The 24,135-nt window shown below is 60.5% G+C and overlaps 1 protein-coding gene across 2 annotated transcripts in view; it reads left to right on the forward strand.

The window, feature by feature from the left end:
- The first annotated feature begins 64 nt into the window (after window positions 1–64).
- SOGA1 (suppressor of glucose, autophagy associated 1) overlaps window positions 65–24,135 on the forward strand; it is a 29,586-nt gene continuing 5,515 nt past the window's right edge. Inside the window, exons 1-15 of one of the 2 annotated variants that reach the window (XM_042050563.1) lie at window positions 65–486; window positions 8,193–8,417; window positions 9,972–10,130; window positions 12,684–12,746; window positions 15,433–16,665; window positions 17,655–17,774; window positions 17,948–18,073; window positions 18,411–18,641; window positions 18,788–18,895; window positions 19,165–19,332; window positions 20,345–20,596; window positions 20,721–20,792; window positions 21,168–21,238; window positions 21,480–22,926; window positions 23,022–23,163. In XM_042050563.1, the coding sequence (XP_041906497.1) occupies window positions 154–486; window positions 8,193–8,417; window positions 9,972–10,130; window positions 12,684–12,746; window positions 15,433–16,665; window positions 17,655–17,774; window positions 17,948–18,073; window positions 18,411–18,641; window positions 18,788–18,895; window positions 19,165–19,332; window positions 20,345–20,596; window positions 20,721–20,792; window positions 21,168–21,238; window positions 21,480–22,926; window positions 23,022–23,163 (4,750 nt within the window). In that variant the 5' untranslated portion in view covers window positions 65–153. The remainder of the gene's footprint in view (window positions 487–8,192; window positions 8,418–9,971; window positions 10,131–12,683; window positions 12,747–15,432; window positions 16,666–17,654; window positions 17,775–17,947; window positions 18,074–18,410; window positions 18,642–18,787; window positions 18,896–19,164; window positions 19,333–20,344; window positions 20,597–20,720; window positions 20,793–21,167; window positions 21,239–21,479; window positions 22,927–23,021; window positions 23,164–24,135) is intronic. The other variant, XM_042050572.1, reaches the window with a different exon arrangement.

The following is a 24,135-nucleotide window of genomic DNA, read 5'->3' on the forward strand; positions in this document are numbered from 1 at the left end:
AAGGACGGGCGGCCCGACAAGCGGGGCCCGGCGGGGGCCCGGGCCGGAGGCAAGGGGCCGGCGGGGCGCGGCGCGGTGCGGCCGAAGGGCCGGCGGCACGGAACCGACACGGCGGCCCCCGGGGCGAGAAGGACGGGGTCGGGACCCCGCTCGATGCCCGGGCCCGGGCCGGGGTCCGGGCTGACCGACAGCAGCTCGGAGGTGTCGGACTGCAGCGCCTCGGAGGAGGCGAAGCTGCTGTCGCTGGAGCTGGGGCTGAGCGGCAGCGATGGCGAGTCCCCGGGCAGCGCCCCGCCGCCGCCGCCCTCGGCCGGAGAGGCGTCGCCGCTGCCCGAGGAGCCCTCGGCCGCGTCCATGGCCAGCAGCCGCCTGCAGCTCAGCACCTCGCTCGCCTTCTCCGACCTCACCGAGGAGCTGCTGGACGCCGGCACCGACGGGCTGCTCCGCGAGCTGGAGGACCTGCGCTCCGAGAATGACTATCTCAAGGTGGGCACGGCGTGGCGTGACATCCCTGGCACGGCTCGGTGTGGCATGGTATCCCTGGGCAGTAGTGGCACAGCGTGGCATCCCAGGGCAAGGGTTAGTCAGGGTCAGCATCCCTGGCTGTAGCGGGGTTTAACGTCCCAGAGCTTTGCTGGGCGTCTGAGGGCATAGCTCAGCATGGAGCAGCTTCCCTGGCCTTAGCATGGCATGGTGAGGAACCCCAGGGCAGGGGTCAGCGCGGCTTAGCATCCCTGGGCACAATACAGCATCTCTTGTCCTCACAGCATGGCATCCCTGTGCACAGTGCAACATGGCACAGCATCCCTGGCAATGGCATGGCACAGCACTGCACGGCATCCCAAAGCATGGCTCAGCATGACACAGCATCCCTGGGAATGGCATGACATGGCATGGCACTGCATCCCGAGGTGCAGCTCAGTGTGGCACAGCATCCTTGGGTACAGCCTGGTGCAGTTCAGCATCCCAGGGCAAGGCTGGGCACAGGGCACAGCTCAGCTCAGGATGGCCTGGCTCAGCCTGGCTTGATTCAGTTGGGCAGTACAGCACAGCATGGCTGGATGCAGGGCTTGGCATGGCTCAGCCCAGCATGGCATCCCTGAACATGGCACAGCCAGGGGTGGCTGGGCTTGACTTGGCACAGCATGGCATGACTGGATGTAGGGCCTGGCTTGTCTGAGCCTGGCATGGCCACACTGGACTTAGGGCAGAGCTCAGTGTGGCACAGCACGGCCCAGCTGGGCATGGTCCAGAGTGGTGTGGCATGTCTGGGCACCACTCAGCTCTATGTTCCATGGCATGGCTTGGCACAGGGCAAGCTTTGGCACAGCATGGGCCAGGTTAGCCAGGCATGGCCTGCCCTGGCATGGCACATTGGGTGCAGCACGGCCAAGCCTAGCATGGACCCAGCTTGGCACGGCAAGGCTTGGCACAGCTGGCAAAGCTTAGCAAGGCACAGCTCAGCATGGCATGGGTGTGCTCAGCCCAGCTGGGCATCCTGGGACACAGTATGGCATAACCTGACCCCGTGCAGTTGGGCATGGCCTGGCAGCTGGGCATGGCTCCCTGCTGCTCTCCCTGCCTGCTGCTGCTGCTGCCAGACCCTGGGGACATTTTCCAGCTCTCTTCTTCCCGCTGGTTCCCAGGTTCCCTGGGGCCTTTTTCCAGGTCTGCCTGGTGCATGGGGGCATGGTTGAGCCAGGGCAGATGTGCCATGAGGGGACAGGGACACAGAGCCGTCCCTGTCATCAGCCTGATGCACCTCGGCGTGGTGGGCACCAGCACCCACCAGGTGCCACCTCCTGAGGGGGGCTGCAGGCATTTTGTTCCCCCTTCTCTCCTTCAGGGTAGAGCTGTGGCTGAGCTGCTTGGGCAGTCACCTGCTGGGAGCTCAGAGCTGGGTACCAAGGCTCCCCAGCTGCTCTTTGGGTGCTGCAGGTTGGAAGTCAGGCCAGCTGTCATCTGCTGCTGCCCAAGTTTGTGAAAGTGTCAGGATTCCAGCCCGAGGTGGGCATTGGGTGATGCGCTCGAAGATGCCCAATCAGGCCCTTTGTCCATTAGCAAAGCCCCAGTTCCCAGCTGGTGTCCCAACTCCTGCCAGAATTGGCAGCAACAGCTTCAGGGCTTTGATTTACTGGGAGCTGGAAAAATACAGATGAGGCCCCTCTGGTTTCCAAGAACACGAGTGCCAGTGCTGCCATTCCTGCGGACAGAGCCGGCGCTTCCTCCATTTCCGCGTGATCTCCTTCCTGGCAAGCTGCAGGCGTGCGGGGTGCGAGGGATTTACCTGCCGTGAGGGGTGGCAGCTGAAATCCCCTGGCCAGGGGCAGTGGGAGAGGGGAGAGCTGCTGGAGGCACGCACCAAGAATGGCCATGGGGATGCTGGTGGCATCGTCCCTTCTTTGCCAGCACTTGTGTCTCCTCCCTGCCATGTGCATCCTGCTTATATCCGTGTTTCCGTGTTGTAGCTCGCTTTTCCTGACACTGGAGCAGGAGGTGGCTGGGGTGGTACCCTGGCTCCAGCTGGGCAGAAGCCCAGAGCACATGCCTCTCGTGCTCCAAAAAATGTTGGAAGATTTGCCTCGTTTCTCCAGCAAGGAGCAGAAAACTGGGCTGGGCTGCAGCAGAGTGCTGGCTTGTGCCATCTGTGCTAAAAATTCAGGCATTTCAGGACTTAGGGCAAAAAATAAAGCCCTAACCTAAGGGATTGGCACTGCCCATCTTGCCATGCAGCTCTCCTCCGCTCAGGAGTGGATGAATCAGACTTAGCCCAGGTGACTTATTTCCTAGGACTCACCCAAATAGCTGCAAATGAATATTTTTTCGTGTATTCATCAGCACCAGCTGAAACCTAGTGCATATTTAGAGCGAGATGAGGATTTTTGGGGGTGGGAGGGCTTTGGTGACGTTCTGGCACGAGCCAGACGTGTGTGGTGCTACTACGCCCATGTGATGCACGCTGGGTTTGGGAGCTTCCCAGCAGTGCTCCAGCAGCGCCAGCTCACGTCCCATCTTTCCTCAGCTGCCATAATAAAACCTACTTGTTTAAGCACACTTCACCCATTTCTCTTTGCAGCCCAGATTTGTGCAAGGCTCTGCTTCCCTCCTCCCGCTCTGGGTGTATTGGGCGGGCTGGGATCTCCTCTTACCCCTGCTCTCAGGCCTGTGCACCTGCTGTGACACCCCTGAACGGGTTATTCCAAGCATTTTTCCCAAAAAGGGCTGTTTCTCACATGCAGGTTGGCAGCCTGGTGAGGGAGGAGGTGTCTCGGGTGTCCTTGCCCCGTTGCGCTGTTGCTGAGCCGTGCGATGGAGAGCAGTTCCCAGCCCTGCTCAGCAGGCTGGAAAATGTGAGATGTGATATGGCAGCAGCTGCAGAGGGACAGGCAGACAAAGAGTGGGCACGGGAGGGTTTGGAGCGAGGGGAGACGATGCCTGCAAACCCTTTCCTCTCCTCTCCGCGGGAAGGGATTTAGGCAAGAGCTGTGTAACGCTGGGAACTCAGTCCTGCCTGCCCTTTCCTGCTGCCTGTCCCCCTCCTGCTCCCTGCCCTGAGTCATCCCACATCCCTTGGGGCTTGCATGCATTTCCCAGCTCTGTGGAGAGACATTCAGAGTGCCTGGGTGCCTTGTTTCCCCCAAGGCAGCCATGCCAGCAGCAAGGGCTCTCTGAGAGCATCCCACAGGGGCATTGGGGCTGCATCTGGGCAGCCTGGCTGGCACTGAGTCCCTGCTCTGCTGCTGCCCAGATCCTGCCTGGCCACAGGGGCAGGGATCATGCCTGGGAGTCCCAGTAACCACCTGCAGAGCTGGGGAGCAGGGCTCTGCCAAGCAGCCACCCTGAAGGGGTTTTGCAGCCTCGCGCCTTTTCGGATGGTGCACAACATGGGTTGGGCTGCAGAGAGCTCCCAGCTGTTTGCCTGGTAATTTATGGGGGCAGGTGTACAGCTGAGAAATGTTGATTTTTCCCTCGCTCCCATTGCCAAGGGGGAGCTGCCATGCCAGCCAGGGGCAGGGATCAGCGCACAGGCTGCTGCACTGAGCTCCTGTGTGACATGGGGGGAAGGATGGCCGGTGTTTGCTGTCAGAGCTGGGCTAGAGCTGCTCTTAATGCACCCAAAGAAACCCCTGTGGGTGACACGGGCGTGCCTTGCTCATCCTTCCACCCACTGCACCCTGGCATGGGCTTGTGGTGAGCTGCATTTTCTGGGTTCCCCTTGCTGGCAGGGGACATGCCTGAGCACCCTGGGCAGTTTCCTTTAAAAATCCCCTCTGATTTTTTTTTTTCCCATGCAAATTCTAGCATAATTCCCTGTGCTGCCTGACGGGCGCTCAGAGTTAATGGAAAGCTGCTGCTTTTGTGCTGTAATCTCGGAGGAAGCCGTGCTTGTTGCTCTCCTGCACGGTAATCCCAGTCTTTGCACGGGGATCGAGGCGAGCCGCAGGCACACTCGCTGCCAGCGCGGCCCCAGCTCCGCACAAAGGCGTCTCTGCCAAGCAGCCAGGCGCCTCCCACCCTTCCTCCTCCTCTGCTGAGGTTCAGGGGTGCAGCTGGAGGGTGCAGGCAGGGCTGTGCCCCCCAAAAGGCTGCTGGAAGGACAGGCGGCTGCTGCTTGGCTGTGCCCCAGAGCCTGGGGCTGCCAAAGTGGGGGTGCGTGCTGCCAGCAGCACCACAGCCAGCCGTGGCTGCACTGTGTGAGCCTGTTTTGTGTCCCTTGCTGCTTTCTGCTTCTGCAGGTCCTGCTGGGGTTGCACAGTGTGTGTCCCCTGCTCTGCTCGGAGCTTGCTGCATTCTTGCAGGTGCCGAAATCAGCGTGTAACTCCCCTTGGGCTGGAGATCCCAGGGTTTAATTCTGTTTCTGCAACCTGTAATGGGTCCGATGTGCATTCTGAGGTGTGCTCTGCCATCTCCACTGGTCCCTCTCCTGCCCTGTCACTGCTCAGGGTCATCACTCTAAAGCTCAGCCCTTCCTGAAAGAGCTGATGTCCTTCAAGTGGACGTGTGAACACAGCTGTTGCCTCCTCCTGCTCTAAAAATGCATGGTTTCTTTCTCCTGAACTGGAAACAGGCAGTTTGCATCCCACCTTTCCGCTTCTTAGTTTCCTTAATGATCTCCCCGGGGAGAGACAGTGTCTCCGAGGTTTCTGCGGAGGAGCTTTAAGGTAGGTTGTCTCTTGAGCTCCTCCACCGAGTGTAACCTGGCTCCTGCAGCCACGGAATGGGGTGTTTGCTTCTGCACACAGTCCCTGGGGCATTCAAATGAGTCTCCCTGGACTGCAGATTCCCAGCGTTTTTTTCAGGACAGGGGATTTCTAGTGTAAAAACAGCAGGAAATCTTTGCTGCTACAGAGATGGGATGGGATGCGGTGGTGGGTGATCCTGGAGGACAAAGCAGGGGAGGAGCCCATGGGTGCTGGGAGGCTGTGACCTCGCATGGGAATGGGCACTCTGTTGTTTACAGGGCAAGTGGCCCAGCATGGCAGTCCCCAGGGCCATTTGTGTTGGAGAGGTCATTTATCTCCTCCCCAGTGTTGCCCACCTGTCACCATCTCACGCTTTATTTAACATCACTGACAGTGCTCCATGCCCACAATGCCACCCCTGAATTTGGGATGTTTCTGTGGGGTTTCTCCTCAGCTCCTGGCTCTGCTCCCACATTAATCCAAATGGATATTTTGCTGAGTTGGGTATCAACTCCAGAAAATGTGCAGATGCAAAGGGTGAGGCTCCGTGGCCTTCATGGACCCCTGAAGCTGTGAGGGGACCCCAGTGCACCCCATGTGCTGCCTTAGCAGATCAGCTCTGTCCTCCAAGCTCTCTTCCAGTTTGCTGGCATTTTTCCACTCTCCAATCCTAATCCCTTTACTGTAGCTTAGCAGCACGGCTTGCCTCCATGGACCAAACTGGGGCAGGCTGTGCGCCTGCCAGGCTGCACCCAATCCAAGGATTTATTGGCGTTACGGAATGTGGGTGAACTCCTGCAGCTGGAGCAAAGACAGGCACTGCTTTCCCAGCCCCCCAAGTGCTGCAGATGCCCCCAGCCCCACTCCATGGCTGTACTTCAAGGCTTTGCCCAGGCTGGACATGCTGGACACAGCCTCCCCCTAAAATAACGGTTGCTACAACCCAAAGCATAAACAAGCAGGAGCTCTTAGCAGGGCAAGCCCAGGATTTCTTCCAGCAAATGCAAGATTTGGTTGGGTTTTTTCCAAGGTCCCTGCTCCCTGCCCTGATCAGCTGCTGCCTGGGAAAGCCACACGGCAAATGAGAGCTGGAACGGTCAGCACTGAAGCAGGATTGCAGTTGTATTCCAGCCACGATTCGCCTGCCTTTGGCGGTGAAAGGCTCTTTTCCCCACCCGCTGCAGTGCGCCTGCTCACCTGCAATCCATAACGCCTTTTTTTCCCTATGAAGGCTCCCAAGGAGCAGATGCCACAAACCAGCTCCCCAGGCTGATTTGGTTTATAGGGGTTTTGCTGGTGCCCCCAGGGCTGTGGCCCTGCCAGGCAGGGAGCTGGAAGTGCTGGTGGGGGTTCCCAGGGCGCATCACAGCCCTTGCAGGACTGCCTGCCAGCACATGTGGCTTGTCCCTGGGGGGTTTCACACCTGACTTTACTCAAACATGTCTGCAGTGATGTTCCTTCACAGGACAGTGTCTGGCTGTCCCTGGAACAGCCTGGCTGGGTGTCCCTGGGACCCCTGCTGCTCATCTCAAAGCCTCAGGGCTGTTTCTGCTCTGAGACAGAACAAAAAGAGGTCTGTTCTCAAGACCCCCTGGCAAGAAGCAGAGCAGCGGAGGGTGACACGACACTGGTGGCCATGGTGCCACCGGGCTCCGGCAGCCCAGGCCAGGAGATAATCCAGAATTGTCTGTTTGTCGTTCCTTCTTTGTCACAGACTGTTTAAAGCCAACAGTGAGCGACTGTGACTTGTCCCCGCAGCTGCCAGCCCTTTCCCCGGGCTTGGCTTTTCCTTTCGGGGAGTTCTTGCAGCTGGGGCTTTGTCAGGCCGGGTGAGTGTGGCAGCCACTGTGCCAGCGCCTGGCAGAGCCAGCACAGAGCTGCCATCTCAGGCTCTCGGTCACTGTCACTGGAATATGGGGAGCATTCCCCTGTCCCCTCTGCCCAGGGTGAATCAGGGCTGAGCACCCCCAGTGCCTCTGCCAGATCCTTTTGTCCCTTCCCTGACTGTGCATGGTGCAGGGTGGCAGCGTGAGCCCCTCACTTCTCAAGTGGCAGTGGCAGGAGGTCTTCGGTGGTAGGGGTTTGTGGCAGGAAAGCAGATGCTTGATCCCTTCCCAGGAGCGTGCTGGTCCCACCAGGTCCTGTCAAGAACAGCCAGTGTGATGGCTGGAGTGTTTGCTTGGAGGATTTGGGTGGACACCATGTTCAGGGTAACATGGAAAGAGCTTGGTTGGTCCCCAGGGACCATAGGGGACAGTCCTTGAGCATCCCCAGTGACTACAGTCCTGTGCTGGATGGGGAAGTGGCACTGGACACCTCACAGTGGTTGTGTGCCACAGCCCTGGAGGAGGCTTTGGGTCAGTGCTGGTGCCAGCAGGATGTCACCCTCGGCCCTGCTGTGACAGTGATACAGTTGCTCCATGCCAGAGGCTCTGCTGTGCTGGAGGAGGTCACTGGGAGAGCTGATGAGACTGGGAACAGAGGACCCAGCCCAAGGACTGCTGCTTGGTGGCAAAACAAGGGGCAACCTCTGGTCCCCAAGACTGGTGGCATCTCGTTCGTGTCCCCATGTCGCTTCCCCTAACGGGACTTGTCCTCGCCTGCCATCTCCTCCTTCCCTTGCCTGCCTCCCTGACACATCTTTTCCAAAGATAACCTAATTTTTCTCCCCATGGCCGCCGCCTGAGCTGCTCCTGCAGCTCCTCTCCCTCCCCCAACTTCCTCTTTCTTTCACCACAAACTCTCTCAGGCGCTTGTGTTGGCTGTTCCCCCCTGGCTGACTGGCTCACCCCTGGGTGACAGCACCCAGCTGGCTCTGAGCCTTTTCCTGCAAGGATTGGGCTTGGCCCAAGGCACTGAAGACCTGTGAAAAAGGCTCATGGGATGGATGGATGGATGGATGGATGGATGGATGGATGGATGGATGGATGGAGAGCCATGGTGGGGAGGTGTCACAGGGGAAAAGAGGGCAGAGCAAGCTGCGGGGTCTAACACAGCGTCTTCCCGCAGGATGAGATCGAGGAGCTGCGCGCCGAGATGCTGGAGATGCGGGATGTGTACATGGAGGAGGACGTGTACCAGCTGCAGGAGCTCCGGCAGCAGCTGGACCAGGCCAGCAAGACCTGCCGCATCCTGCAGTACCGGCTGCGCAAGGCCGAGCGCCGCAGCCTGCGCGTGGCACAGACCGGCCAGGTGGACGGCGAGCTCATCCACAGCCTCGAGCAGGACGTCAAGGTCAGCCTGGGAGGCCACCTCCGCACCCAGGCAGCCCGCAGAGCCCCCAAAGGGGATTTTGATGAGTTGTGAGCATGGAGGTGGCAGGGGATGTTGGGGTGCAGGGAGCTCTGTGAGGATGTGTGGTTTGTGGGGATGCGCAGTTTTTTTGGAGACATCATGATTCCCTGCTAGCAGTGGTGATGTGGGAAGTGGGGAGCAGTGCTGTCAGCTCACAGGTGGTCTGAGGGGATCCTGGTGGTGGAGAGGGCCAGCACTGCCTGAGAATGTGCCATATGTGAGGCTCATCCTGGGCAGGCTGCAGCCCAGCTCTGTGCCCTGGGGCTGCGCTCCCCTACCCTGCTCCTATGGGGATGTGATGGGACCACCACTGCGGGATGGGGCATCACGAATGTGCAGGGAGGGAGTGTGGGGACCAGGACTCTGCAGGCTTGGGAGCTGCTTCTCTCGGCCATCGGGAAAACCTTGCAGAGCCCCAGGCATGGTGGCACGAGGGGCAGGACAAGGGGATTTCTGCAGGGTGACGTTGCTTCGCCCTGGAGGAGCCTGGTGAGTGTTTGCTGAGGGCTCTCACCAACGAAACTGCTGCCAAGAGGGGGGTGCAGTGGCAGGCGGAGACAGCTCAGGATGGATGTGCAACAGCTCGAGGACTAATTTTGTTTTTCCAGCAGAAAACAGCCGGTTCTGGAGCCAAGATGTGCCACAAGTGTGGGGCTGCGAACCTGCCTCACTGCCCATCCCTGCTGGGGCCCCTATCCCCTCCCCAAACCGCCCATCAGCTCCCCCCCAGCTTGGGTGGCTGCTGCCAAAAACGCCCCCTCCAGCTTCTCCCTTTCTGGGAAGGAAAGCACAGCCCATCCTCGGGGGAACAGGAGCCCGACCCTGTGCCCTGAGGTCCCCCAGCCCTGCAGCACGGCTTGCTGCTGCCTCCACAGTGCTGATACCACGCACTGTGTGGGAGACCAGTGGCACTGGGGACAACTTTTGCTGTCCTGCAAATGCAGGAGTGAATATTTCGTGTTATTAAGCTCCCTTTATGCTGGGGACTGCTCCTGTGCAGGGATCTGGAGGGGGGAGCTCTGGGGTGGATGTGGGCACCCTTCACCCTGGGGCAGCTGCTGGTTTTTCTGTAATGTGATGCAGCAGCTCGCCTTTCTCCTGACCAGCACAGCTGCTGCCTGCAGTGAGAGGCTGCCTGCTCTGTGGCTGCCCACCAACTCTTCCAGCCTTCTGGGGGCTTTTCCAGCACTGTGATATGGGGAAAAAAGGTGATGAACATCCCCCAGCACCATGCTAAGGCTGGAGAAGGCAGGGTTTGGCCGGGGGATGGGGATGCAGGGCAGCCTTGCAGCTGGTGAAGGAACAAGATCAGTCACAACACACGATGGAGGGGACAGACTCAGGGGCCAGGGGTCACCCACCATAGTGTCTGCTCCAGAGGGTCTCAGCAACTGCCTGGTGATCTCTGCACAAGGACTGTGGGTGCCCAGGGGCTGTGGTCTCAGCCCCCTGCACATTGTGCCCAGTCTGATGAGAGCCCTGTTGTGTCCCCAGGTGGCCAAGGACGTCTCTGTGCGGCTCCACAATGAGCTGGAGGTGGTGGAGAAGAAAAGGATCAGGCTGGAGGAGGAGAACGAGGACCTGCGCCAGCGGCTCATTGAGACCGAGCTGGCCAAGCAGGTGGTGCAGAACGAGATGGACAAGCTCCGAGAGGTGAGTGGGACACGGGAGGAGGACGGGGAGGCGTCCCCAAGGCTCTGCTCGTAGCAGGTGTCCTGGCCCCGGATCATGGGATCCCCCAACCCTGCTTGAGTCACTGAAACCCAACCCGTGCTGCAGATGCTTGTGAAACCTGAGCAGCGCCTTCCCTCAGCAGGCTTCGTCCCACCCTGCGGGCATGGGCTGGCTCTGCCCCATCCAGGGGGGCTACAGGACTTCCCCACTGCACTAGGGACACTTTATATGTCCCTGGCCACTTGCTCAGCCCAGCCCCCTGGGCCGTGCCCAATTCCATCTGAGCAAAGCTCCGCACGATGTGTGGGGTCCCTGTCCTTGGCAGAGTGCCTGGTGCTGGCTGTATCCTGACCACATCCTGCTGGCTCAAACTGGGCTGAGATGTCCCAGCGGTGTCCCTATGGTGTCCCAGTGGTGCTGCAGAGCTGGATGGGTACACAATCCCCTCTGTGTCCTGGGCAGCCGCAAATGTACCCAGATAGACAGGTCCAGGGCATTCCATGTCCTGCGGTGTTTGGGACCAGCTTCTGGCCGGGATCGATGTCAACCTCGGTGACGGGAAAGGCATCCTGGTGACAGCATGGACTTGAGATCCATTGCAGCCCTTGTAACCCACTTCCCTACTGCCCGGGATGCCTTTGGTCCCGGGGGAACCTCGGGATGCATCTCTGGCTGAGCCATCAGGGCAGCGTGGGGGAGGAGACAGAACCGAGGGAAGGCTCTCACTTCCCCCACCGTGCTTCCTGCGCACGGCTTGCGATCTCTGGGGCCATCCCCGCTTAAAGCCGAGCCCAGCTCCTGGGAAGCTGCGAGATCCAGCTGTGGTTGTCCCCGTGGCCTCTCAGCCATCCCCGCGCCGGTGGCGCGGAGCAGCGTTCCCCCCGCGGGGTGTCTCGTCCCCGGGCTGCGCTAAGAGCCCCGCTGAGAGCTGTGAAATGGGTTCCCCTGCAGCCGGGAGCGCGGGCTGAATAACAAATGGCAGCAGCAGGAGCCGCGCTGCAGCTCTCCCGAGCTCGGAAAACAGGCAGGGAAAATGGTTGTGTGGTCAGCGTGGGGAGCTCCGAGAGACAGCTGCTGCCTTGTCCTGGCTGAAGAGCGTGGGGTGGGATTGGGGTGGGATAGGGCTCCTCGCTGCCGGCTGCCACAGGCTCAGAGATGGTCCCCAAGCTCGGGATGTTTTGTCCCCAGGCTAGCAAGGGCGTTGGGGTTAGTCACTGATTGCAGAGTGCTAATTAGGCAAACATTAGACAAAGTGAGCTAAAAGCCCTCCTCCTCCCTGCTGCTGCAGGGCACAGAGCCTGGCAGAGCTTGTTAGCAGCCAAAGCCAGGGACTGTGCCGGGCTGCACTCACCCCTCGGGGCTGATTATTCCTCCCTTCCACGAGGTTTCTCCCATAATTGGATAATTGTCTGGGGATCGTTCCCGAAGGCACAGGCATTTCCCCCTCTTCTGTCTCCTAAAGGGGTAGGAAAAAGTGGGATCAATCTGGGTACCCCATGCCAAGCCTGCCACACCAAACTCGGCCATGACAGGACCCTCAGGCATGGCCACCCCAAGGCTGCTCCCAGGGTGGAGCAGTGACATCCACATCTGCCCCGGGGTGCTGTGCCTGGGGCTGTCTGGGGCTGGTGCTGCCCCTTGCCAGCTCCAGTCCCCAGCACGGTGGGGGTGAGGGATGTGATGTGGCACAGCCAGCCCCTGGGAGAGGCTCTGCAGCTCCAGCAGCTCCACTGATGGTCGTGGCCTTAATAGGAAAGCCTGGAGCCCGGCACCTTGGCACAGGCAGCAGCTTACATTTCACAGCTGCTTTCTTTGGCTGTTGGGCCTCAGCACCAGCTTGGAAATAGGTCCAGGGCAGCTGCACGGATCAGCCAGCGCTCACGGGAGGCTGTGTGGATGTGCTTGAGGGTCTTCCCCCAGCTCCCTTCCCCAGATAACTGGCTCTTCTCCGGGCACCTGCATTGTTCCTGTGCTTCTGGTCTCTCTTGCTGCTCTGTCTGCCTTCCCCACCTCCCAGCTGTCCTCACTAGCCTGGACATTGTCCCACGTGTCCCCTTGTGACCTTGACAGCAGAGTCAGCATCGTGCTGCTGAGGGACCAGGACATGTCCCTTGCTTGGGGAAAAGGCGATGGGGAATGTCATCATCTGCTGCTCCCACACTGCAATGTCCTGAGAGCTGTCCCTTGGCCTGGGGGTTGGATTCCCCACTCCTTTCAGTCCTGACAGGGACTGTGACTCAGCCTCTCCACTCTCCATGGCTCATTTCCTGCTCACTCCGGCTTTTTCACTGCTCGTTTGCCTGCAGGGGGAATTTCTGGCTAAACCTCATGATGTGATGCTTGCCAGTCCAGCTCCCTCAAAGCAAAGGGTCTGCCTCAGCCCACCGAGGCTCGGGTTTTTCCTGGGGTCCACAAGCATGTGGGAACATCAACGCTGATGTCCATGCGCACTGCATCTGTCTGTCTGTCTGTCTGTCACTGCTGGGGTGCAGTGCCCTCGCTGTGGGTCATAACTCTCTCTTTTTCCTGCAGAATTCCCTGAAGAAGCGGGGGTCTCGCTCCATGGGCAAGACTGAGAAGAAGCCATCAGTGCAGGTATCAGCACCTGAGCACCCAGGGCACGCCACAGTGACCCACCAACACCCCGGGTCATGGTGCCAGCTGGACACTACACCCAGACCAGGAGTAAACCTGGGCATGGCAGCGCCATCCCCTCCTTACAGGGCTTTGCAGAGCTTTCCTGCTTCTCAGAGCCCCTGCATAAGGGAGGGATTGATGTGCTGGGCCATCCTCTTTGTCCTCAGCCGCTCCCTTGTCTCATTTATCAATGGAGCAGCAGTGGCCGGGTGGTGGCTTTAACCCTTTCCCTGTGTAAGGAGCTGAAGGAGTTTGGCTTTTACACTGCAAAGCTGCCTCTGCCCTCGTGGCTCTGGCAGCCCGTGTCCCTCCTGAAGCAGCTGTGCTTCAGGGTGGCCTGGGAGCTTCACGGGATCTGGGGGAGCGGAGGGTCCCTGTGGGGATGGCTGGAGGCCACGCCACTCCTGCCCCTCACAGGTTGCCAGGGCAGCACAGGGAACGGGGGATTTGCTGGTGGCAGCAGGATTTCAGCTGTCACTTGCTGTTGAGCTGAGCTGCTGTGACCGCTAATGCTGTTACCAGGGCTCGGAGAGGCAGAGCTGCTCTTGCGGGGATAGAAAGGCAAAAGGAAAAATCCTCTTTCAAAGGCAAAAGACCTGAAGGGTTTCTTTTGGGGAGCAGATCTGCTCCCCCAAAGCTGGGACGTGGAGGCAGACCCTGTAAAGCCATTCCTGACATACTGCTGTCTCATGGCAGGAACCCTGAGCAGCCCAAGAGTTCTGGGTCATCTGTATCCATGCTGGCACAGCCCACTCCATGCAGCCACAGCACAGGGACCCCCAGACCTTCAAAGGCTTTCCCCCTCAGTCTTTATCATCTCCCTTTAACTCCATTCTTGAGAGCTCTTTCTGGCCAGCTGATGGTCCCGGCATCCTTCCCCTCATTTCCCCAGGGAGCACTTACAGCCAGCTCTGCCCTGAGTTGAGGGGGCCCCTCCATCACCCCCTTCCTGAGGCTGAAGCCCCTCATCTGCCTCCTCCTGGGGCAGGAAACAACACCAGCCCCCTCTGCTTCCCACACCCCCATGGAGCCAAGACCCTTCAGCTTGGGTTTGCAGGGTAGCCCCAGTTCTGCAGTGGGATCAATGCTCCAGGAACTCTGGGCTTCCTGGGGTGCAGATGCCCCTGGATGTGGCCCCCATCCGCTCCCTGTCCCCACGCAGCCGTGGCTGGTGGCCCTGCGGGCACAGAGGCTGTGACTCATCTGTGGCTTCCTGGGCCCCTTTCCTGCCCGGCCGTGCTGGCTGAGCATCATGACTCCCCAAAAACAGAGCTGGGGGGGTGATGGAGTCAACACCGAAGTCTGCCCCGCTCCTAGAAGCACTCGGGGACATGTGTGTCCCTCCTGTGATGCCGAGGTGTAGAGGGACACACTGGGTTGCTGCTTTTTATTTTTTTTCCCTGGAAAAACAGGAACTGAGGTCATGTCTGCCTTGCCTGAGCCAGCCCTCCCCTAATCTCCTCACCTAATTAGGGGGGCACAGCTTTAATGCGCCTTAGTGAGGTCGTGTCCTGGTGCACGAGCATGGACGAGCAGCAGGGTGGTTCCTGTGGTCACGGCAGGATATTTAGGGAATAAAATGGCACCTCAAACTCATGGGAATCCTCTTTCCATCACCCCTGGCCTTGTTATGAGCAGTCCAGGAAGTCTGCAGAGTAAATACTGCTGAAGGGTTTGGGGTGAGCGTGGGTGTGGCTGGGGGGAGCTGCGGGTCCGGAGCACCCAGAGAAGGGGACAGCTTGCTTTTTCCAGCCAAGGAGAGGGGAACAGGAATGAGTTCAGCCAGGCAGAGGGCTGCCAGGGCCAGCAGCCACCCAGCCAAAGGGCTTGGCCACCTCCAGCACTGTCCAGCTCCGGCGGGTGCAGTGGGGTGAGAGTCACAGCCCAGCAGGTCCCCTCCTGGCAGTCACCATGCCGGAGCTCAGAGCACTCGAGTGACCCCAGGGCACAGGAAGCTGCGAGCTGGACGTCAGGAAATCCTGGTCCTCCATCCAAAAAGCTTCCCAGAGCAGAGAAACGGTCTGTCTGGGCAAACAGCCAAGATCCTAACTGCTAAATAAAAACGGAACACATGGAGAAACGGTCCTGAGAAGCAGAGGCGCTTGGGAAGGGACTGGTGAGCTGATGCTGAGGCTTTGCCTGGGTTTTCAGTGCCCTGGCAAGGTGATGGCAGCAAGGCTGAGGGTTGGGACTTTGAGAGTTTTTCAGCTGCTTCTCAGCCCTGTGATGGAGCGTGGGGAGCTGAGTGAGAGGAGCAGAGAGAGCCCTGACGAGGGTGTTGCAGTGACAAAGTGCCAGTTTTTGGGAGGAAACCTTGGTGACCCTATGGAGTCTTGAGAGCTTTCCCTTCCCCTCTGCCCTGTGGTGGATCAGGCTGGACTTGGTCCACACATCCTTGGTGGTGGCTCAGTGTCCTTCTTGGGGCAAGACCCACGGGTCTCCTCATCCAGGGCACCCCGTCCCATCTCCAGGCTCACTCTGAAAGCCTCCAGGATGGATCTCAAAGCTTTCCCCCCTCCAGGAGCAGAGCCAGCAGCTTCCCTAGGATGACTGGGGTGGGAGGGTGGCATGTCCCCAGGGCTCTCTGGGAATCACTGTGGCCCCTGGGAGCATCTTTCTAATGCCCACCCCCTGTCTGTCCCAGGAGGACAGCGCAGACCTGAAGTGCCAGCTGCACTTTGCAAAGGAGGAGTCGGCCCTGATGTGCAAGAAGCTGACCAAGCTGGCCAAGGAGAACGACGGCATGAAGGAGGAGCTGCTGAAGTACAGGTCCCTCTACGGGGACCTCGACAGCTCCCTCTCCGTGGAGGAGCTGGCTGACTCTCCCCATTCCCGGGAGGCCGAGCTGAAGGTCCACCTCAAGCTGGTGGAGGAGGAAGCCAACATCCTCAGCCGGAGGATAGTGGAGCTGGAGGTGGAAAACCGCGGGCTGCGGGCGGAGATGGACGACATGAAGGGCCAGGGGGACAGGGAGCTGCCAGGGCAGGACACGCGGTTCCTGGTGGGCGTCTCGAGCTGCGGGGACGCGGGGGACACGGTGGCGGAGCTGCGCCGGCACCTGCAGTTCGTGGAGGAGGAGGCTGAGCTGCTGAGGCGCTCGCTGCTGGAGCTGGAGGACCAGAACAAGCTCCTCCTGAACGAGCTGACCAAGTACAAGTCGGACCACGAGCTGGACGTGACGGTGTCGGAGGACAGCTGCTCGGTGGTCAGCGAGCCCTCGCAGGAGGAGCTGGCCACGGCCAAGGTGCAGATCAGCGAGCTCAGTGGCAAGGTGAAGAAGCTGCAGTACGAGAACAGGGTGCTGCTCTCCAACCTCCAGCGCTGCGACCTGGCCTCCTGCCAGACCACCCGGCCCATGCTGGAGACCGACGCCGAGGCTGGCGACTCGGCACAGTGCGTCCCCACCGCCGGCTGGAGGGACGGCGTGGGCAGCAGCGAGGCCGAGGGGCAGGACAGGGGGCTGGGCAGTGGGAAGGTGCCCGATGGCCCCGCCAAGCTGCTCAAGCCCAAGGACCTGGAGACCTTGCTGGGCATCCGGGACCAGGCAACACTGGTCAGCAAAGCGATCGACGTGCTGATTTCGGATGCCAACGGCTTCACCTCGGGGCTGAAGGCTTGCTTGGACAACGAGTGCACAGGGGTGCTGCTGGGCGAGGCGGTGGGCAGCGGTGGTGACAGCCCCAGCGATGCCAAGCTGATGAATGTGCTCCTGATGCGGCTGGGTGTGCTCCAGCAGGACCTGGGCTGCTTCGTGAGGAAGGTGGACCACCTCACCAGCGGCTTCAAGGAGCACACGGACTCATTCCCCTTCTCCAGCCCCAGCAGCCACGACATCACCAAAGAGGGGCTGCAGAAGGAGCACGCCTCCGACTTCCAGGTACGGCTTCTTCCCACATCCCTCACAGCAGCTGCTGCTTTATTTGCCACCACGTTTCCTCCTGCTTTAACGGAGCAAACCCTGATCCCCAGTGTAACCTCCCTCCTGCCTCTCCAGAGCAAAATCCAAACTAACACCTCACTGCATGCCAGTGGCACCGGGGACAAGGTAGGACTCTGCTCCAACAGAGTGTGCCCAGGGCAGGAGGCAGTGGACATCCTGGCACAGGCTGGTTGTGCCAAGGCTGCCCTGCCCATGGCCAGGGGCTCTCAGGTGCAATCCCGCCTTAGCAGGGGCTGATGTTTTGGCTGCTCTCTCTGGCTTAGCCCAAAATTTTGTCTCAGAGGCTCTTTGCTTGTTGGGGATGAGCTGGGTGGGAGGAGAGCAGCCTGCAGCCCCTGAAAGCAGCCCAAATTGTAGGGACCCCGCTTGCAGGAATCCTCAGCCCCCAGAGGTACCCAGGCAGGGTAATTTGGAGAGAAAGGCTTCAGGGCAAATCTGCATCCAAGGGAGAACACCTTTGGAGCAGTGGAGAGCAGCTCATGCCCTGCTGTCCCGCTGTTCTCAGGGGTCCCAGCTCATGCCAGGGGCCAGGGATGTTGGTGGTGGTTGGGGCTGCAGGCACAAGCCCCTTTCTGGAGCACACTCACTTGTTCAGAGTCCTATTGTTCTGCATGTGGTCCCCCCAGCCCGAGGTCCCAGTCTCCCCCAGTCACTGCATGGCACCGTAACTGGTGTTTGCACATTTTTTCCCTCTTTCTCTCTTTTTTCCCCTTTCCCCAAACAATCCAGGCCACGTGTCTCCTCATCCTGTGTTTCCTTTTGGTTTCCGCATTGTCTCCCGCCATGGTGATGAAGCTCCTTCTCCTCCTCATCCTTTTTGTTGTCTTGTAGTTCTTTACTGTTTCGGAGACCCATTGTTTTGTTTTCTGGCTTTTTTTTCTTCCCGCTCTTTTGGTTTGTTCTCATTAACTTGCCCACGCATGCAGCAGCCTGATTTTAGGGACGCCGACCCTTTCCGCATCCCCCACACCAAGGACACGGACCCCGCACATCCCCAGAGCTACAAACCCTGCCGGGCTGAAGAGAACGACTCCTATGCCACCGAGGTATGACACGGGCAGGGAGCCACATCCCCTCAGCCAGTGGGGTTGGGGACAGGGCTGTGGGATGGGGTTGAACCTTTTGAGAGCTGGGGACGAGAGAAGCTGCAGAGCCCCATCTGGGAGGGACACAGGGAAGTGCAGCCCACCTTCCCCATCCTCTCCCCGGGCTGTTACAGATGAAGGAGCTGCAGCTGGTGCTGTCAGAGGCCAACGAGAGCCTGCGGGGGCTGCAGGAGCAGCTCTCACAGGAGAGGCAGCTGAGGAAGGACGAGGTGGACAACTTCTCACAGAAGATCTGCCAGGTGAGTAGGTAACAGCCTCTGTCCCTGGGAGACAAGTGTCCTCACACCCATGGCAGTGCCACCTCCAGCCCCAGCCCTATGACCCACGTGGGAACCTGGGTGTCACCTGGGAGCACACACAGCATGTCCTGTTTTCAAGGCTGAGCACGCTCCTCCGTGCAGGGCTTCCCCCATGGGACTGCCTCAATGGCCCTGCTGTCCCCAGCATGCTTCCAGGGTGGCACAGCTCCCCCACATGGGGATGTGGGGCTGGCACCGGGCTTAGCTCAGACCCTGGTGGGGAGGCATCACATCACTGCCACCAGCACCTGTCCTGGAGCCACTTGTCTCTCCACAGCTGAAGGAGGACCACCAGAAAGCTCTGCTGCGGCGGGAGTTTGAGCTGCAGAGCCTGAACCTGCAGAGGCGGCTGGAGCAGAAGTTCTGGAGCCAGGAGAAGAACCTGCTGGTGCAGGAGTCACAGCAGTTCAGGCAGAGCTTCCTCCTGCTCTTCATGAAACTCAAGTGGTTCCTCAAGCGCTGGCGCCAGGGCAAGGTGGTGCACAGTGAGGGCGAGGACTTTTTGGAGGTACAGTGGGCTGCCTTGGAGGGGGGAACACACTGTTGGGCGCGTCCCTCATGCTTCATGTCCCACCCAGGGCTGTTTGGGTGTCCCCCATCCCTGGCCACAGGCTGTGGGTCCCCATATCACCCCAGCCATGGTGTCACCCACAGGTGAACAGCATGAAGGAGCTGTACCTGCTGCTGGAAGAAGAGGAGCTCGCCCCGCAGCAACAGGCAGACAACAAGATGTGTGCCGGGGACACCTGGACCCCCAACACGGTGAGCAGGGTCCCCCATGAGCCCAAGGGGTGGATCAGAGCAGGATCAGCCCCTGCTGTGGCTGTGTGGCATGGGGTTGTGGCTCCTCTCAGGGTGCATGGATGGGTGGGGATGCTGCAGCTGTGGATGGTCCCCTGCCCTGGCGGCTTCCCATGTCCCTCACCTTGGGAGCAGCCTGCAGGGCTGGGATGTAGAGAGGGCAGCTCCCACAGAGTCCCACCCTGTTGGGTCCCCTCCTGCTGCCTGTGCTCACACCTGTTTTCCTGCAGCCCAACGAGTGCATCAAGACTCTGGCGGACATGAAGGTGACCCTGAAGGAGCTGTGCACGGAGCTGCGGGAGGAGCGGCACGGTGCCAGCGAGCTGCAGCAGCAGTTCACCAAGGCCAAGGCTGCCTGGGAGATGGAGCGCGCCGAGCTCAAGTGCCACATCACCCAGGTGGGAGCCCTGGCTACCCCGTGGGCTGGTAGAGCTTCCCCATGCCTACTGGGGGGCTGGGGGGCTGCCTGTGCCCTGTGCCAAGTGCTGGGCTGGGAGCAGGGTGGCACTGTGGGAATCTTAATTAGCAGCCACTCATGCTGGAGAGTTTCCATGGCAACAGGGCTGGCATGGAAATCTGACTGTGGAGCAGCAGAGGATGCTCTTTATTCCTCTGCTGGGTTTGTCTGGGGAGGGTGGGATGGGACAGGGCTCAGCATCCCTCCTGAGGACAGGCAGCTGAGAGCAGCATCAGAGCCCACCTCTGCCCCACCCCGAGTCACAGCGCAGCATCCCTGCGGATGCTGCAAAAGGGATGCAAAGGGATGCAGGGAAGGCAGGAGGTGTAGGGAGGGCAGCCTGGGCACTGGGGGAAGCTCCTGCCTGTAGGATGAGTCCCATTGATCCCTCAGCCCTGCCCTCCCAGCACTGAGAGGTTTCCACTCACACTGTGCTGTCAGCAGCCCATAGCTGTACATGAGCTCCGCTCCTCAGCACAGGTGCCAGCACTTTCCAGGCAGGATTTCTCCAGGCAGAGCATGCGTCCCCAGTTCCCACATCTCCTCCTCAAAAGCAAGCAGAGCTGCCGTGGTGGCAGCACCCCAATGGTGCTGCATCCTCAGGGGCCGCTCTGCCAGCACTGCAGGTGAGGCTGGTCCTCTCCAGGAGCCATGTCCTGCAGGCAGGAGCACAGCCGGGCAGGCAGGACATTCAGCCCGTGTCCTGCTGGGTGACCATCTGCTGGGCCAGCTGGCATGGCGTGGCTGCAAGCCAGGGCTGACCATGGCTTGGCTGTGCCATGGGCATACCATGTTGCGTGTGTTGCGTCCCTGGGGACACGCTGATTGCCCAGCCTGGCAGCACAGAACCGGCACTGGCAAGCGGGATGCCTGCGGCCCTGTCCCTTTGCTGGAGATGTCCAGCACCACGCTGGAGCCATGGGTCCCCCACAGCCACCACTCTGTCCCCACAGCTGGAGTCAAAGGCAGGCAAAGGGATCGCCGAGCGTGCGCTGCCGGACTGGAAGGTGGCATTGAAGAGGGAGCGTGAGGAGCACCAGCATCTCCTGGCCGAGTCCTACAGCGCTGTCATGGACCTCACCAAGCAGCTGCAGATCAGCGAGAAGAACTGGAACCAGGAGAAGGTGGAGCTGCTGGCTCGCTTCAAGGAGGAGCAGCAGCAGGCAGAGCAGCAAGCGAAGGACCTGCAGAACAAACTCAACCAGGTATGGTGTCCCCCATCCTGCACGTGTCCTGCAGCCTCTGCTGCTTGCCCCAAGAATGTTTCATGCTTTTGCTTGCCCAGAGAGGCATGTGTGGCACCTGTTGAGTGACCAACACATTCTCCAGTTGCAGAAAGGATCCAATCCATGGGCATTGAAGCACTCTGAAAAGGAGAAGCACGGCAGCAACTGGAAAGAGGTGGGTAAGAGAGGGTGGAGTGCTCTCAGGATGCTCTTAGTGCTCAGGTCTATGCTAAGGGTTAGATGGGAGGATGTGTGCACCCCAATTAACACCCCCTTAAACAGCAAATGAGACTGCAAGGGGGAGCGCCAGGAGAATGAGAGGATGAAGGGCATGGCTGAACCCCAAGAGCTTCTGTGGGGTTATAAAAACCCGATTTAAAATAGATGTGGTTCCAGCAAGCCCCACGTAGTCCTGGGAATGCTGTGCCTCAGTGTGTGGGGAAGCTGGTGATGCTGGAGGGGAGCAGGACACAGCGCCTGAGCCCCGGCCCATCTCTGTGCTCTGGTCCTGTGCTTGCTGACCCCGGAGCTTTCTCCTGTGCCCTCCTAGGCTCTCAATGAGAAAATCACAGACAAGGAGACGATCTCTGAAGCAGAAGCCAAGGGAACCAACCTCAAAAGGTGAGTGTGCTGGTGTCTCCATGGTCCCTGCAACAGAGAGGGGGCCCCTGGGCTTGACATGCCTGAGAGTCATGGAGAGATGCAACCATGTTCCAGGGTAGTCCTGGAAGCAAAGGGCTCCCTGTGAGGAGCAGGACTAGATGCCCAGGAAGGTCTCATTGGGGTGGGAGCAGGGTGCTTCAGCTGTCCCCCAACCCCCTGCCCTACCCCCTTTTGATCCCCATCCTCTCTCCTCCCACAGGACCAAGTCTGTTTCCTCCATGTCAGAGTTTGAAAGCTTGCTTGACTGTTCTCCCTACCTCCCTGGAAAGACCATGCCAGGGCTGGGTGACCATGCCCGGGGCAAAAAGGCATCCTCGACCACCCAGCTGCTGCCCAACGGGATCCGGGACAGCACCAGCCTTCCTCCCTCAAACTGTACATATGTGAATATCGAGCAACCTGCCCCTGACAGCCTGGCCAAGGAGAAGCTGGGTATCTCCTCCTGGGACTACTCGCGGGCAAGCAGCCTCTCCGGGCACGACCCAGCTCAGAAACAAATCCAGAGGAGCTACACGGCACCCGACAAGACGGGGATCCGCATCTACTACAGCCCGCCAGTGGTGCGGCGGCTGGAGGCGCCTCTGGTGCACAACAAGGAGGGCAAGATCATGATCGAGCCCGGATTTTTGTTCACCATGGCCAAGCCGAAGGAGCCGGAGGAGTCGGCCAGCGCCGAGGGCACCTACAGCCAGTGGCTGTGCAACTTCTCCAAGCAGCAGCGAGAGCTGCTGGACGGCGGCGCGGGGGAGAGCGCAGTGCCGCCGGTGCCGCACTTCCCCCCGTCGCTGCACGAGCTGGAGATCTCCGGCAACATGAGCGATGACATGAAGGAGATCACCAACTGCGTGCGCCAGGCCATCCGCTCCAGCTCACTGGAGAGGAAGGTGAAAAGCACCTCCAGCCAGACGGTGGGGCTGGCCCATGTGGGCACACAGACCATCCAGACGGTGAGCGTGGGCCTCCAGACTGACCTGCCCCGCGGTGCCGGCGTGCATGGCAAGAGCTGGTCGCCACGCAGCTCCTCCCTCGTGTCCGTGCGCAGCAAGCAGATCTCCTCCTCCCTGGATAAGGTCCACTCCAGGATCGAGCGGCCGTGCTGCTCCCCAAAATACGGCTCTCCAAAGCTCCAGAGGAGGTCTTCCTCCAAGCTGGACACCTCCAAGGACAGGAGCCTGTGGAACTTGCACCAGAGCAAGCAGAACGGCTCTGCCTGGGCCCGCTCCACCACCACCCGCGACAGCCCCGTCCTCAGCAACATCAACGATGGCCTGTCCAGCCTGTTCAGCGTGGTGGAGCACACGGGCAGCACTGAGTCCATCTGGAAGCCGGGCTGCCCTGAGAGCAGCCGGGCCAAGCCCGAAGCACCCAAGTACGGCCTCGTGCAGGAGTTCTTCAGGAATGTCTGTGGGCGGGCACAGAGCCCCACTGCCCCCCAGGAGAAGAAGGAGGCCACTGGGGAGGAGAGCAAGAGAGCCGAGCACCCCAGCCCCACCACCCACCACCCAGCTGAAAACATCTCTCGCATCTTGAACAAGAAGGTCCTCAAGCAGGGCACCTGCGAGGACCCCAAGCCGTTGTCCCCCAGCCAGGGCAGTAAGGACGCAGCCCTGCGGGACCCCGACCTCATCTCGGCCATAGCCAGCGAGGTAACGAGGCACGGAGCCCCCCGGGGTGTCCCGCCGTGGCGGGGGACAGGATGCCTGACCCCTCTAACCCCGCTGTGCCCTGTCTATCTTTGCAGGACACGGCGTGTGACTGCAGCTCCCAGTCCCTCACCTCCTGCTTTGCCCGGCCATCCCGCTCCGCGGTCCGCCACTCCCCCTCCAAGTGCAAACTGCACCCCGCGGACCCCCCCAGGGCGGAGGAGAAGCTGGGGGCCTCGAGTGAGTGAGGACGGGGGGCCGGGGGACGCAGCGTGCCTGCCATCCACTGTCCTGCCGGAAGAGCACCCGCGCTGAGCCCGCGGGGGCCCCTCTCGGAGGCGGCGCGGGCGCATCTGTCTCCTAAACGTCCCCTCGGCCCCGGGGACGCTTACGAAGCAGATGTGGAGCCGGAGGCTGCCGGTAGCCCCGGGGTGCGCGGGGACACCCTGCCAGGGTGGCTGCATCACCTCCCGCCTGCGCGGAGACCCACTGCCGGCACTGGGGGGGACCTGGCCGGTGCCACCGCGCCGGGAATGTCAGCTGAGACCCCGCTATGCCGAGGGCTCGAGGGCGCTGAGAGAGGGAGAGCAGCCGGGGGAGGCTGCTCGTGTCGACAGGGAGGGCTGGGGCGAGGCACAGCAGGGCCGCTGTAGGGAAGCACTGGATGAGGGATGATGCCGCGCCGGCCCCGCGGATGGAGGGTGCTGGCTCCAGTGGGATGGAGGGTGCTGGCTCCAGCGCTGCCCGCCCTGCCCGGGCTCCGGCGCATCCTGCCAGCATCCCGCCGGCCCCGATTGCGGCGCGGTTGCATCAGCCGCGGGGCCGCGTGTGCCTCCCCGGCAGGAAGGAGGAGGGAGGCTCCCTGTGGTCACCCACGCTGGGCTGGCTGCGGGCCCTCCCTGGCCACCCTTCTGCGCTGGGGATGCTGCTGAGGCCCTTTGCTGCTGGGAAGGGTCCGGGTGGTCCCTGGGCTCCTCCAGCTGCAGAGCTGGGATTGCTGGGTGCACAGCATGGGGAGAGGTGGCCTGTGCCTCTGTGTGTGTGTGTGCACATCCCCTGCTCCCAAGGGGCCATGGTGCCCCTTCCTTGCACCCACCTCCCTGCTTGGGGCCACTTGTAGTTATTTCTCCTCCAAGTGCTGAATATACGTATTTCTCTTTTTTTTTTTTTTCCTTTCTTTTCTCTTTTCTTTTTTTTTTTTTTTCCCCTCCA

Source organism: Corvus kubaryi, unplaced genomic scaffold, assembly GCF_017639235.1.
Source record: "Corvus kubaryi isolate FWS band 111438036 unplaced genomic scaffold, C.kubaryi_AGA036_p1.0 134, whole genome shotgun sequence".
Taxonomy (NCBI): Eukaryota; Metazoa; Chordata; class Aves; order Passeriformes; family Corvidae; genus Corvus; species Corvus kubaryi.